Source organism: Ixodes scapularis, unplaced genomic scaffold (genome assembly GCF_016920785.2).
Source record: "Ixodes scapularis isolate PalLabHiFi unplaced genomic scaffold, ASM1692078v2 PGA_scaffold3__209_contigs__length_174095766, whole genome shotgun sequence".
Taxonomy (NCBI): domain Eukaryota; kingdom Metazoa; phylum Arthropoda; class Arachnida; order Ixodida; family Ixodidae; genus Ixodes; species Ixodes scapularis.
Window position 1 is genome coordinate 102,229,441 of NW_024609868.1, and position 14,592 is coordinate 102,244,032.

At 39.6% G+C, this 14,592-nt stretch overlaps 1 protein-coding gene across 1 annotated transcript in view; it reads right to left on the reverse strand.

Annotated features, from left to right (window-relative positions):
* Positions 1–4,352: 4,352 nt before the first annotated feature.
* The window catches only part of LOC8029290 (sodium-coupled monocarboxylate transporter 2), a 102,780-nt gene continuing 92,540 nt past the window's right edge, over positions 4,353–14,592 (reverse strand). The window contains exons 12-15 of the mRNA XM_029967253.4: positions 13,755–13,933; positions 9,827–9,930; positions 8,669–8,763; positions 4,353–5,759 (exon numbers count right to left, since the gene is read on the reverse strand). Of these exons, the coding sequence (XP_029823113.2) occupies positions 5,664–5,759; positions 8,669–8,763; positions 9,827–9,930; positions 13,755–13,933 (474 nt within the window). The 3' untranslated portion in view covers positions 4,353–5,663. The remainder of the gene's footprint in view (positions 5,760–8,668; positions 8,764–9,826; positions 9,931–13,754; positions 13,934–14,592) is intronic.

The window sequence follows — 14,592 nt, forward strand, 5'->3', positions numbered from 1 at the left end:
TTTTTAATAATAAAAATAGACATATGGTTCCAATTATAAACTTGCTCAGCGTCATCGAAAACCACTAAATCAGTCATTTTCAGAAAGACTTTGGGCGCGTGAGAAGCGTAGTAGTGCACTAAAGTTACCGCTCGGGGAGCAGGTAAAAGGCTGGGGCTAGATAAGAGACGGAAAAATCGCGCGGGCGCCTTATCGCAACCGCTAGCTTTGTACATGCTCCACGAGTGGTAACTTTAGTGCACTACTACGCTTCTCACGCGCTCAAAGTCTTTCTGAGAATGACTGATTTAGTGGTTTTAGAGGACGCTGAGCAAGTTTCTAATTGGAACCACGTGTCTATTTTAATTTATTAAAAAGTTAATTAACGAATTTTAATTAATTAGTCGACTGGTCGTTAAGATTAGCTCCCTATAATATGTCCCCCTGGCCGCATAACTCACCTCCACAAGTGGCATAAGTGTAACTTTCACGGCTTTTTTAAAACAAACCTGTTAAGCTTAAAAAAAACACCCTGTATTTGCGGATGTGCTCATTCCCAAAAATTCTTTAATTATTATAGGTAAGAATTTACCTTGGTTTAGTGAGTTTAGTGAATATAGATATATTCGTTTACATAAAAACAATTAATGCGTAAAGAATATAAAAAATAATGCAACTTGTTTAGTACATTTGACAGTTTTAGTGTGAACAAGAAACATCAAAACTTTACTGATAATCTGTGGTCCTAAACCGATATGTCACGTTGTAGTAAAAAGTGGCAGAGCTGAAGTCGAAGAAAACTGTTTGTTGTTTAATCGTCGCAACATCCCAGAAAAGATGACATTACGCAACTTGTGTGCAGTAAGACTTATTTATTGACTGACTTCAACCGAAACAAAGTTCCATGTTCACGCGGCTCTTCGGTAGTTGCTCATAGAGGCTATTGCTTCACGTGAGATGAAGTACCTTGAGTACGGTTATGACCAACGGGCTGTTTAAGAAGTGGTAGCCTGGCTGGCAGACTGCTTGTACATACCGCCGAGGCGTACGCACTTTTTGAAGATATGAGATACAAAGGGTTTATACGCAATTTTTTCAAATACGAGATGCAAATTTGTAATATAAACATTTAAAAACTTCTTTATTTCACTTGTCGTTTGCGTTATTTAAAACGCACGCTCGCTTAGGCGCTAATAACAATAAGTTTCTCTAAATCGTTATGAGTTTAAATTTTTATATATACAATCGTTCTATGGTTTGACGTCACGGAACAGCGTGACGTCAATGTCTTGGTGCCACTATTTCTAAAGCTTAAGTTTTAACGAAAAGCTAATGAGTGTGCCACATTTGTACTGAATTTATATCGGTACTACGTTTCCACCAAATCTCCGTTAATTTTTATTTCTTCATTGCTGAATAAAGGCAAAAATTACATCCAGTGTGTGTTACCTCAGTCTGATTTTATACTTTCATAAAATGTTCACTTGGGCACGCAAGTTGTCTGTGAGGACTGCTTCTGATTTGCTTAGTTCTGGTGCATAAAATGAGATTAGCGCATTGTTTTACTGCTTTCAAGCTCTCGCGAGATTTAAGTAAATTACCTTGTTAGCCAAAGTTAACCAAAGTTAGCCAAAGTTAATCATGCAGCATATTCTCACGCACAAAAAAAACCTTTGCAAATTTTTTAAAGTTACTTTAATTGCCTCAAAGTAACAAACCACTAACAATGTTATTTCTATATTTTTGGGGGAGTAGTTTAAAAAAACAGAAGTTCGTCGCACTTCGGTTCATCAAACTGTGGATATCATTCTTTACAGCTAAAATATTAACTAAATGTTTGAACTTAAGTTTTCATCATTGAACTTTAGAGGCGATGTGTCTGAGTGCATACCTATCATTACATTGCGCCTGTTGCTGGATGACCAACTCTTTATGATACGGCACTGCGCACACAGGAAATCCGTTACCCTATTTATGTTAGTCAAGAAAACTGACCACCAAGATCCTTTGATGCAGTTCCCGTAGCAAAGGTGGCTGTTCCATGATTATTGAACAGGAGGTTGGAGCCTTTTGGTGATATGCGTGTGTACGTGCCCATATCACCAAAAGTTGTGTGAGCGCTACTTTTGATTGTGAACTTTACTGATTTTTCGTTTCTTTGTACTGATTTTGAAACATTGACATTGAAGTGCGGGCACAATATATTTAGCGTGGTTTATAGGTCCGAACGTAGAACTTGAACTTTTTACAATACTCTTTCGATAAGTTTTTAGACTATTTAAATGTCAACCGGTATAAACATTTTGTTGATGGGTATTTATTATTAAGTTATTAACATACTCACATACGCAACATTCACTTGCAACTGTCCTTGAATCAAACAATTGTATCACCATAATTACTTTATCAACAGATGTGACGGATGTCTCATCCACACTTTTGGTCAGCAATACTGATGCACGCAATACGTTTGGTGGAGTCTTTGCCCTCCAGATAACCGATCACTTGCCATTATTCATGTTCGCAAGCAGCACTATTGGCAATCACAGTGACGCCACCATAAACTCGGGTATGTTTAAAAACATATCTTATCACACGCTTGGAGTGTTTAGGTCCCAAATTAGTGACATTAAACCGGATCCCAGTTTACAATTCCTTTCGCGCTGATGAAGCATTCTATGCTTTTTAACACCTTTTTATGGTATAAACCAAAAACTTCTAATATAAACCAGTCGGCCAGAAAAAGAACACTTATAAACCCTATGTGACTCGAGAATCTTACAAAAATATACACTGACGATTTAACGAATTTTAAGAATAATAGAAGCCAACTGACAAAAAGTGTCAGGCAAGGAAAGATAAACTATTTTCACTCAATATTTAATGAAAAAACTCTATCAAGAGCAGACCTTAATTGGAAAATGAATACCCAACTCTTAAACCGATCACCTGGAAACGAATTCATCACAGAATTGCAAAATGGTGACACGACATTTCGTAGAGAAGAACACGGTAAGTCACTTAACAACTATTTCGCAAACATTACCCACAGCAGTCGCACCACATTGTCGACGAGGTACCTAGAAACCCGTCAGGAAAATAGCGCGTTCTTTTCCCCAAATGATCAATAGAGTTTTCTAACAAATTTGATTCGAATCATACTAGTAAACGTGGTGACATCAACGACGTACAAATCAAGCCAGCTAAATACGTTCTGGACATATTATCACCTGTATTATCCTTCACATATAAACTTACTATTTCCAGAGAAAATATTTAAATGCGTATGTTCTTTTATTGTTGGCCGTGCGATGAAAACTCTTGGCATTAATCTCGTATCACTCAAAACTTCAGACGCCCTGCTTTTATGATTCGTTTATTTTGTGCTTTGGTTCGTTCACGGCTTGAACTTTCCTGTGTTGTTTGGAATTCTCTTACACGCACACAGTGCGGAAGCATTAAATTATGAAAAAATAATGATACGCATTTTATGTGATAAACACTTTCAGCGTCACTTTTATTAGGGTTATGAATTTCTTCTTAATAGTGTTTTACTAAGGCCTTTGTCTAATACAAGATCTCAGCGTGGTCTGATTTTTTTGTACACGGTGGTAAATGGTTAGGCTGATGCTAACCTAGTTCTGAATTCAGTCGAGTTTCATGTTCCTTGCCGCGTTACCAGAAATTTTACTCTTTTACGTTGGATTCCTCGCTAAACGTTCACCACTGTCCCGTATGCAAATTTCATTTAATACAATCGCATCCTCTAGCTTAGACATTTTCACAGATCTCCCTGTTTTTCGCCGGAACTTGGCAAGTCTAGTTGAAAGTTGAAACTCTATTACATTTTGTCTGAAGTGTGAAACCTATTTGGAGTCATGCTGATTTGTGCATTTGAAGGTGTGCACGTGTTGTGTTTCTTCTTTTTATCTTGCGTGCGCGAAAGTGAAGACACGCGTGGTTGATTTGGGCACATTAAATTAACGATGATAATATTATTATTATTACTATTATTTTAAACCTTTTCTCGCCGTATTCAAATTTTCAAAGGCGTTGTTCTTTTCAAAGTCGGAAACAAAAATGAGCCGTCAAATTACAAGCCCATTTCAGTTTTACCCGTATCGTTCAAGTGTCTTAAAAAAATCATACATAGCAGAATCACTTATTTTTGTAATACTTTTTTTATTGTTACATCAACACAATACGGTGTTCGTAAGGTACGATCGACCGAACTTGCCCTACTAACACAAAGAGAAATAATCTTAAAAACATTTGAAGAAAAGCAGAAGCGAGTTTTTGTGGACGTCTTGAAAGCTTTTGATCGTATTAATCATACAACTCTACTTTAAAAAAAAAACATGATTTTTACGGTTTCCGTGGTATAACACTCGAACAGGTAGCTTCATATTTACAATTACGTCAAGTGTCTATAGTCATCGGTAACCAGTGTTCTAACTCACTACCTCTGATTGCCGGTGTTCCTCAAGAAAGTATATTGGCACCCTTGTTTCTTTAATATTTACATCAAGGACATAATTAAAATTAGTAACAACGCAGCCTCCGTAATTTGTGGCGATGGTACTAGTTTATCTTGTCCTGCAGTTGACAATGGAACGCTTGCTCTGGTTGCTAAACTCAATATAAAATCACTGTACACATGTACAGTGATTAAGTTAACTGCAAAATAACACATTTAAATATAAGTCAGCGCGTTTTAAACTAAAGAAGAAAATCTATCATTTTCGACTACAACCATGTGATATGGCCATCTCTTATTGAGATAGTTCATTCTGCTAAAACTTTAGGCGTAATTTCTCAAGAAAAGTTGTCATGAGATTGCCACGTTGAAGTTATCATCGGTAAGATTTCTAAAGCTGTAGGTGTTCTTAGCAAGCTTAGTTTAAACCTCCTAGTAACCATTAAATTACTGATATACAGCGCTCTGCTCACTTCATATCTGAATTATTGTAATCTCGTTTGGGGAGCCACAACAGCAACAAACATAAACAAACGTCATGTTCTTAAAAAAGTGCAGTTGAGTCCATCAATAATGTATCATTTTGACACATATAGAGAACCCCTTTTAAAGCAGTGCACTTCATCCCAATTATTCATCTTTATGACTTTTCCTTACTTAGACTCATAAAAATCATAAAAAATGATCATTCACGTAATTGTCCAAATAGCTAATTTAACGCGAATTTGAAAGTTGTATACCATTGTACTACAGCCGTTGGGAAAATATCAGAAAGCAGTACAAATTACAGAACCCAGATGCTAATACATAACCTCGCCAACACCACATTTCATAAGTTATATATTTGTATCATATTGAGGCGTGTGTAGATGTAACAATGAGACATTTTTGTATCTGTAAGTTTTGTGTTTGCTTTATATTGTTCCCTAAAGTTAAATTCTGTGTTTTGTTTGTTTTTTACTGTGTTTACGTTTGCCCAGGAGACTGGCATGGGCCTCCTCAAGCCAACATGTATTGGCTTTTTGTCCACGCTTCCGTCGGTTGTACAATTGTGTAGTCGAAAATAAAGTGAGTTTGAGTTTAAATTTTCTCTACAAGAATTGTGGAACGCAGTGACAATGATAATAATAACGATGGTGGTGATGATGATATAGTTTTACGTTTTCTAACTTTACATTAAGTATTCCTTGTGACAACTGGGCTAGATTTAGACATTACTCTGATTCGAAATAAGAGAGTATTCCCGGGCAAATTCGTTCTTGAGAATATCCGCAAGTTCGTCTTGTGCGCCTTTTCCGGGCACCTGAGTGAGAGAGGAGAACAGACACATATAAAAAAAGACGGTCCAAGGGCAATAAAATTTTCAAAGTTGCAGGTATAGAACAAATAAAGCGAGTGCCTTTTTTCTATATTTCGTCTTTTTGTCGAGTAAAACCAAGTCAAGGGGTCGATATCAAATCAAGGCATTAAAACATTAGTCTGAAACCTTCTTTATAAATAGAAACACCATCTTTACAGTAAACTAACTGTTTAGCACACTTATAATGCCGCACTTATTAGTCGTACAGTGAAATCGGACAATGAATTGATTTGAAGGTTAAACTGGTAGATGCTTCATATAAATAATATGTAGAACGTAACGCCAAAGCCGTTGTTACAATATGCACGATTTTCAACACACCTGAGAAGTTTTGTCCTGGTCGGTTTATGGCTTCTTTACTTAACCAGAGCGTCCTAGATAAAGAAGTACCTAATTTTCCAGCGCCACCAAAGAAGGTCACCGTAGGCCAAAGTCGGGACAACGACTAGGCGTCAGCGGCCGGCTCAGGATCAGTGTTTTCACTAATTGCACACGAGTTTCAGCGGAACGCAGACGGCGCAGCCGTGCCCAAATCTTTGACCTACGGTGGCCATTTTTAGTAACGCGGGAACGCGCTGAGGTTTCTTTATCTAGGAGATGTTGTCTTAGCTCTTATAAAAAAGTAAAATAGCTTTGATACCTTCTTTTCAATTTTCATTTTTAATTGCGTTACCGCTACCAAAAGAAATGTGCAGCGTGTACTTCTCAGTTTAATCCAAGGCATCTGAGCTGCATAAGCAAGTCCCTATTAGTAAGAATTTCACCCATTATTTTTATCAACCTTGGCTCAAAGACTCCATGAAATGGAATCGCATGTCACATACTTGAGGTAAAAATAAAGCTTTTTTTTTTTAAATATCAATACACAAATCCTTTGTTCAGTTTCCTAGCATCGTGAAATAAACTTGACACTTGCTATTGTAACTGAACAATCCGTGTAAGGGGGGCATTCGTTACTGGTCGAGTGCATAATATGATGCACATCCCACACCTGAGCGTAAAGTGGTAAGAGCTCTTAGTGGTCACTTAAAAGACTCTCATTAGAAACGTTGTTCATTCTCACAAATCAATGTGACTACTACGTTTCTACAGGAGGCATAACATGTTATTTAACCTGAAGTTCTGCCTACTGTATAAAAATTGCCAACCAAAGCCGAAGTATATGTCGCTCTTTCGTCGGATATATGAGGTTACACTCAAACAAAAACCCGTGCGTCTACTTCCCCGCGCAACACTCGGCCAGCCAATCAGCGCAACTTACGGAGGCAGCCCAGCGAAGGACGATGCCGAAACATATGTTTAGACCAAAAGATGCAGTTTGAGTTGTGACATTAAGCAATGCAAAACGTCACGCTAGCATCGCTTAATGCCACAACTCAAACTGTGTTTTTTGGTCTGAACATATGTTTTGGCATCGTCATTCGCTGAGCTTCCCCTGAGAGCAGCGGTGATTGGCTCTCCCAGAGTATTGCGGGAAAGCAAATGCACGGGCTTTTTTTGCAGTGTACAGTTGAATATTTACTTTTTATAACTGGAAACTGATCGACTGTCAATTAATATTCTAGAGTCAAAACTGCTTGGCATATATGTTCATATGTAAAGTTGAAAAATACACACACGCATTTTAAGTAGGACATGGAGGGTTTAGCAACAGCATAAACTGGAAAACGCGACTTTTTCAGTCATGCTTGTAATAGTCAGTAACACCTTTAGACTGCGGCAGAGTCTTCTCCTGCTGCATGCGATTGTGACCCTCGGCCGGGCTTTGGCTGCGCTGGCGCTGAAGGTGCCAGCGCAGTCAAAGGGTAGAAAGCTTGCTCATGAGGCACAGTATGTACTGCATTTATAAGGGGTACTAAAGAAGATTCTTCGATCGTCGGTTTTTGGCAATTACTGATTGTACGGGCTTCAAGCCTCCTAAAACTCTGAAATTAGTCACGCGACGCCAGTGTCCTTATTAAAAACGTGATGAAACGTCGAGACACACCCCTTCTTGAGTGGATTTTTTCGCTCAGGAAAGGCGGGGCACACCCCAGCAGCGGCGTGAGCTCGGGGACCACGGTCGTTTATCTTCCAATTGCAAGAAGCCTCTGAATTGCAAACCCAAAAGAGGCGACTGGCGATTAGCCGACGAGCGCCCGTTGTCACCGCACTGACAGTTGGCTGACACCGCTGCTGGGGTAAACCCAGCTTTTGCTAAGCGGAAAAATTGGCTCAGAAAGTGGTGTTTTCCGACCTTTAATCACGCTCCTAAAAGGAAATTCGACGTCGCGTGATTGTAATTTTTGGATTCTGAGGATGTTTAGGGCCCGTAGAATCAGTTATGACCAAAAGCAGACGATTGCAGAACACTCTTTGGTGCTCCTTTAACCTGCCACCGACTATGGCAGCTGGGTTATGTAAAAGAGAGTGAAGAGTAATAAGGGACCTTACTAGCCACGAGTTAAGTAGGCCCAGTCAAGATTGACACATATTTTGGAAGCTCTCCTTCACTGACAGATGAAAATTAACCTGGCCCGTGCAATAGAAATCAAAGATAAAACATCATGTTAAAAAACTTCTCATTGGTGGTCGAGTGTAAACTTTTCTTTACTAGCTGCCTTTTAAACAAATTTGACAAATATCAGCCGTATTAATTGGCAAGTTACGGCATGTAGATTGTGACGTATGACGTTCGTGCTTCTTGCTTCGAGATTAGTTCTTTGACGTTATTAACGGCTAATTCCGCATTCTCATTGGTGACTAAGCTAAAATAGGACGCATTGACTTGTCACTAGTTGCGCTTAAACAGCCACTGTCTATAGAGCTAAAGACTTCCTGCTATAAACAAAATTATGGTAGCTGTGACTTACCACAGATTCACCGGTCAAAAGTCCAATTTTCCTCCATAGCCCAAGAAATGCTCCGCTAGTCAAGCGCACATGATCACGGCACTTTTTCCTTCCACCTGCAATGTAAAAGAAGCGTGTTAATTTGTATGACCTTAGAAGCAATACAGGTGTGTTTTTTTAGATTGAGTTGAGCCGTGATTTGGCCAAAGGTATTCAACGTCTGCGTTCCCATGGCGAGGAATAAAAATCAAGGCTGACACCCTCAGTGCTAAACATACAAGAAATTGATTGCATCAGCGTTTGACTAATGAGCTGAACAATGTGTTCCATCTTCTAACCAAATGGTGGAGCACAATTCTGTAAGAACTGAACAGAGACAAGCGGTCCAGACAACGGGAGGATTCCAAATGATTTTAAGAGCCCGTACAGCGTCAGCAAAGCGCTTGCTTCGTTGTTTCTTGTAGCAAAGTGGACCGTTAATATCTCTATACATTGAATGTTAAAGAAAGCGAGATGAAACGTTTACTTGGCGATATCTAGAGTTTTTGTTCATTTGCTTAGATTATTTTATGCTTAGTAAAAATTCGCTGTATATTAACTTTCTTCTTCTGCAAAAACTTTCAAAATTCCCAGCACCTCATCAAGCAGATGCAAGATCTGCAGACTGTAAACAAACAGTCGGACAGGTCATTTAAAATTAACAAATTTCAGTCACACGCACAGTTGCGACGGCCTAAGGAATATTCAGTAAATTTTACATTACCTTCATTAAAAAATCACTGATCTCGACTTAAAATGGTAAACTTCACAAATCGAATAAGCGATGAAGAGTCGAAGAGCTTCCCCCTGCAATCCCCGCTTTTGCCCGGGGGCGCAACAGGTACTATTTTTACGCCACGCGCAGAGTCAGCGCCGATTGGCGAAATCGCTCGTTTTTTCGCAGCTTGTTTGTTCAGTGGAACCAGGATTTAAGTCTCTTGAAAATTTATGCATTATTTGCGATCTGGTGAGTAAACCTGCAGCATTACCTACTTTGTTTCGTAGCAGGTTTGGAACTATTAAAAGAAAATATTTTTCTTCAACTAGTCGGTAATGATACCACCCAAGTTAATAGACCTCCAATATTAGTGAGTGGCGTTATCGGCTCACGAGCTTCGTGAGAGGGAACGCGTAACCAACCTGTTAAGATGCTGACACTCAGCCCGAGCACGATGGTGAGCAGTGCAGAAAACAGGCCACTCCAATAGGCTGATAGGTAGTAGAAGGGAAGGGCGTCTTGCGACCTGTACAGTGATGAAAGTTGAGACTGGCAGTCCCCTGTATGTGTATGCTAAACGTAGATGTCGAAACGAGGCTAGGTGTTGCTCGTTTTTTTTTATGCGCTTCGTTTATAGTTCAACGATTTGAGAAGCTTATAAGGGAGGCCGTATTGTATAGTCACCCTTAGAGAAGACGTGTTAGGGATAGCGAGAATGAGCTTCGAGAATAAAGCGGCAAGGGATGTCTGTTTGCAAAAATAATTCTTCCTCTGAATACTCCACAGGAAAATCTTTCAGTTCAGTATTGTCACGTAGAATTCATTTTCGTGTGAATTCATCTAGCTATTTTTATATTGAATAAGGTTACCTCCTACACCGCTTTGACACGAGTCATGTGCATGCTCTGCGAAAGTATTGACACACAATACTGGTTCGTCAAGAACATTATATTTGGTAGGCGTTTATCTTTTTTTTTTTATTTTTTACCCTCCAGTTTACCTTTTTTGCTGTTTTCCCGCACAGCTGTCTCGCCATAAACAAGCTGAAAATTTTAAACATTCAGTCTCCAGGAGTTTACGAAGAATTCCCTTCTACTTATGTTCCAATGCAGGAGACACTAAAACTAAAATGACTCGAAGTAAACCGAATCCCCTTGCAAGGCTTTACAGCTGTTCATTCGTCCAGCAAATTAGACAGCTTCAATGCTAAAATTTTTCTGCCCACCATTAAATAATAAAAGGGTTGAATGTCGGAGCTTATGGACTTAAGCGATGGGGCACACGATATTAGCCGTGAAATTATAAAGCCATCACCAAAGCCAAATGTGATAAAAGAAACACTTTACTCTGAATCACCAGCATGATTGTAAAAAGGACAGCAGTAATGAACGAGCGATAGGTTATCAAAGTCCACAAAAAGGGCGCTACCTCACAAGTTCTTTAATGAAAAAACAACAAAACAACAGCAGATAAAACGAGGTTATAAACCTGGGAAAAGAATTCACTGTTCTATCTTACCTACACGTGTCAAGCGTAAGTGTAACATGCGTTCGTTGGTGCTTCTGGTACTGTACAAAAATAACGTGTTGAATGATTTACATAGTTTTATTGCGTCGGCGTGTACGCGTTTATATTTTGTCTCTAGAAACCAATTGTAAGTCGGCTTTCCTCACACCGCTTTTCTTCCTAAGCGCATTTAATTTAGCCGTCGTATTCTGCTTCTTCTGGGCGACAACAGTCAAGCCTTAAGTGCCTGGCGCCTTTTAACAGGATGTGTGTTTATAGGCTTCGTTTTATACAGAAAGTGTTACGTGTGACGAAGAAGCGTTACAGACAGGTCAACACAATATTAAGCATGTGGATACCAAAGGACCAATGCATAATCATCTAAAACATATAAGTGATATACCTCGTCATAACTGATTATCTTTAATCATAATTAGGTACAATTAATTCGAACGACCGAGATTTTTTACGATACTCAAAGGGCATCTAACCCCGGACCACGCGGTCTACAGAGCGAGGCCTCTGCTCTGCGCAACGAGGGTTAGGGGGAAAGGGTGCGCAAGCGCAGCTGGACTAAGTATAACTGTCGGTAGTACACTCTAAAAAAAGTCTGTGCGTCTACTTTCACGCACAACACTCGGAGAGCCAATCACCGCAACTTACGGAGGCAGCTCAGCGAATGATGATGCCGAAACATATGTTTAGACCAAAAAACGCAGTCTGAGTTGTGAGATTAAGCAACACAAGGCTTGACGTTTTGCATCGCTTAATGCCACAACTCAGACTGCGTTTTTCGGTCTAAACATATGTTTCGGCATCGTCATTCGCTGAGCTCCCTCCTTAAGTTGCGCTGATTGGCTCTCCGAGTGTTGTGCGTGTAAGTAGACGCACGGACTTTTTTTAGAGTGATAGCAGGCAACCTTCAGTGAGCGCCGCTGACTGCCAAATGACTAAGCTCAGCTCCCCGCGGGATCGCACAAGGTCAATGGGCGGATCACAACGCAACAACGAATAGCACAGCAGGCGTATGACGTCACAACTTCTCATAGCAGACAATGGTAGCGTGACGTGTTCAATAAACCTACTCTTTTTGCGATTACTGCACTTGCTAAAGGGGCTGCTCGCGCTCCACGAGCCCAAAGAAGTCAATGAGCTAAATGCACCCTCGGAAAACGCAATACATTTGAAAACTTCTCATTGAAGCGTCCCCTTTGCTCACTTTACTCCTCAATAAATTTAAAGCTATATTAGTCCTTCTGATAAACCGGAAAGAAAATACGAGTGTGCCATGGTGCGTAACGCCTCTCGAAACCATTCATTGGTTCCCGTAGTCATGCATAACAAATTGTGTCTTTCATAATGCATGCACAATTCATTTTTGTTATTTTAGGGTTTATCAAAATGATGAAGACAGGCTTGGATGGTTACTTCATCAGAATAATGGAGATAACCAACAAGTGTGTACAGTCATTGGCTGAGAGCACCATGTTGATTTTGCTCACCATACCATGATATTTGTGATATTATTGGTATATATTTAAAAGTCCTGCGGGCTTTGTAAAAAGAAACACGAAATTTTATGGCGAAGATATTTGTTATCTGAAAGTCCGCGTCCAGCGAGCGTTTGACATACTCCCTGAAACCAAATTGATGGCGATGATTAAAACAAAAAGGAAACAGAAGAGGTGGTTGCTGTTGCACATTTTTGAAACAACCGGAGACGAGGGACGAAGAAAGGTGGACGTTTTGTGTTTGTCCCCTTCTTCGCCCGTCATCTCCGTTTTTTTTTTCGAAAGTTGATGGTCATGCCGATTGCTATAAAATATAGAAAAATCAAATGATTAGAATTTAAAACGTTTCGTTAACGTTGTAATATTTTTTTATGGAATGATGTATTTACAGAATTGATGCTCAATCTCATTTTTGTCTATTGGTACCATGGGATTTGATAAGAAATTCATAGTGAGTGCTACGAGGCAAAAAGATAGCCAATTTACGTGACTTGAAACCAAAACTAAGATGAAAGGCAGCCCGTAATGACGATCTCACGAACCTCCGCTGGCTCCGCAATCGAAGCCGGCTGTGATAGCGCTGGTTTTTACGCGATTAGCTTTGATTTAAAGCTCGTGCAAAAAGGATTGACATTTCTCGCCCCATGGCGCCCACTGCGATTGTTTCTTCATAAATATTATACAACACAATTAAGCCATATTGAGGCCGAGTGCCAGTTCTACATACACAATATACCCGAAATATTTACTAAGAAAAAGCTAATTTAAGCTATTTAGCTAATTAGATAAATAATTAACCCATTTCAAATCTTATCCAGTTGCCTCCATCAGAACCCAATTAACTTCACGGGTAGACGTATCCTAATGCAAGCTTCCTTTCCAATAACTCTTTACTTGATCACTCTGAAAAACCCGGGAAGCACAGTGTATCGTGCGAGCGTTGTGCATGTCTTATTATTTGTTATGCTTGGATGCACGGAGCTATGGCTGATTTTGTATGCAACGCCTGACATGGAGGGTGTCTGAGGCTGTGGGTGATGACATTAGCTCTGTCCCTTGAGACCTTATTGCGAGAGAAGGAGGTTCGTCACGTGCGCTCAGCTATTTACTGGCTGCTGTGCGAAGTCGTGGCGAATATGAAATGTATTTATCACTTAGTACCAGAGGTACTCAGTGGCAATATTCTCGCTGCGTGCCACTGGGACTATTCGGTCCTTTTAGACCTACGGGCCTAATGTCTTCCTGTGCGAAGTTCCACTGAAGACAGAGTTTAATACGTATGTATTTTTCTAGCTATCATATGTAGAATCAAGGTTCATTTGCTCTGATATACCCATGAGGCGATGTTTGCGTCAGGAAGAAGCTTGTGGAGTTCTTTATTAGAGAGGTGTAGCTCGCCGGACAGTAGTCAAGCGTGACTGTCATTTTTGGGGCTTGGATGTTGTTCAGGAATTTGCCCAAAACCAGCCAGAACTGTAGACCTGTTGTCAGGCAAGTTGCGACGGCAGCCCCCTGAAATGGAAACTGTCTATAATATGATGAGGACTATAATGCGCTCCATTCCATCTCAATAATATTAGTAATGAGGCCGAAACGATCATATTTTTAGGCAATTTGTTGTGGCATAGCATTATAAAATAATAGGCCCTAAGTGTTGCAATACTATCGCTCGGAATTTTCGAAGAATGTATATTATATATTTAGGCTAATAGTAATAAACATGGTAGATGGAAATCCTCTTGATAGAAATAATTTGGGGTCTAAGGGGGGTATGAAAAGTTAACATTTTCTGATCTGTAGTAATCAGTCTTACATTTAGTAATATAAATTTATTTAAGTTAAAAATGCGGGCAGAACAAAAATAATTTCCTTTATTTTCATTGCAATCTTTTTAACCTCTATTTCCTTTCAAAGCATGTATTCGCGCTACGACAATGGGCGCGCCGGTTTCTAAATATTTCGCAGTGCGTATTTCCTGACCAACACTTTCTAATCCTTACTGTAAACTCATAAAAAAAAACAAAAAAAAAACATCTGAAATATTGGATGTTCTATCAGAAAGTTTTTATGGTTCATTAAACTTTCTTAATGGCCCATCTATTTTTTCTATGAACAAATTCTAAGGGGAAAAATGAACTGGTGGTTCTTGAACAAAATATTCTGAATCCACA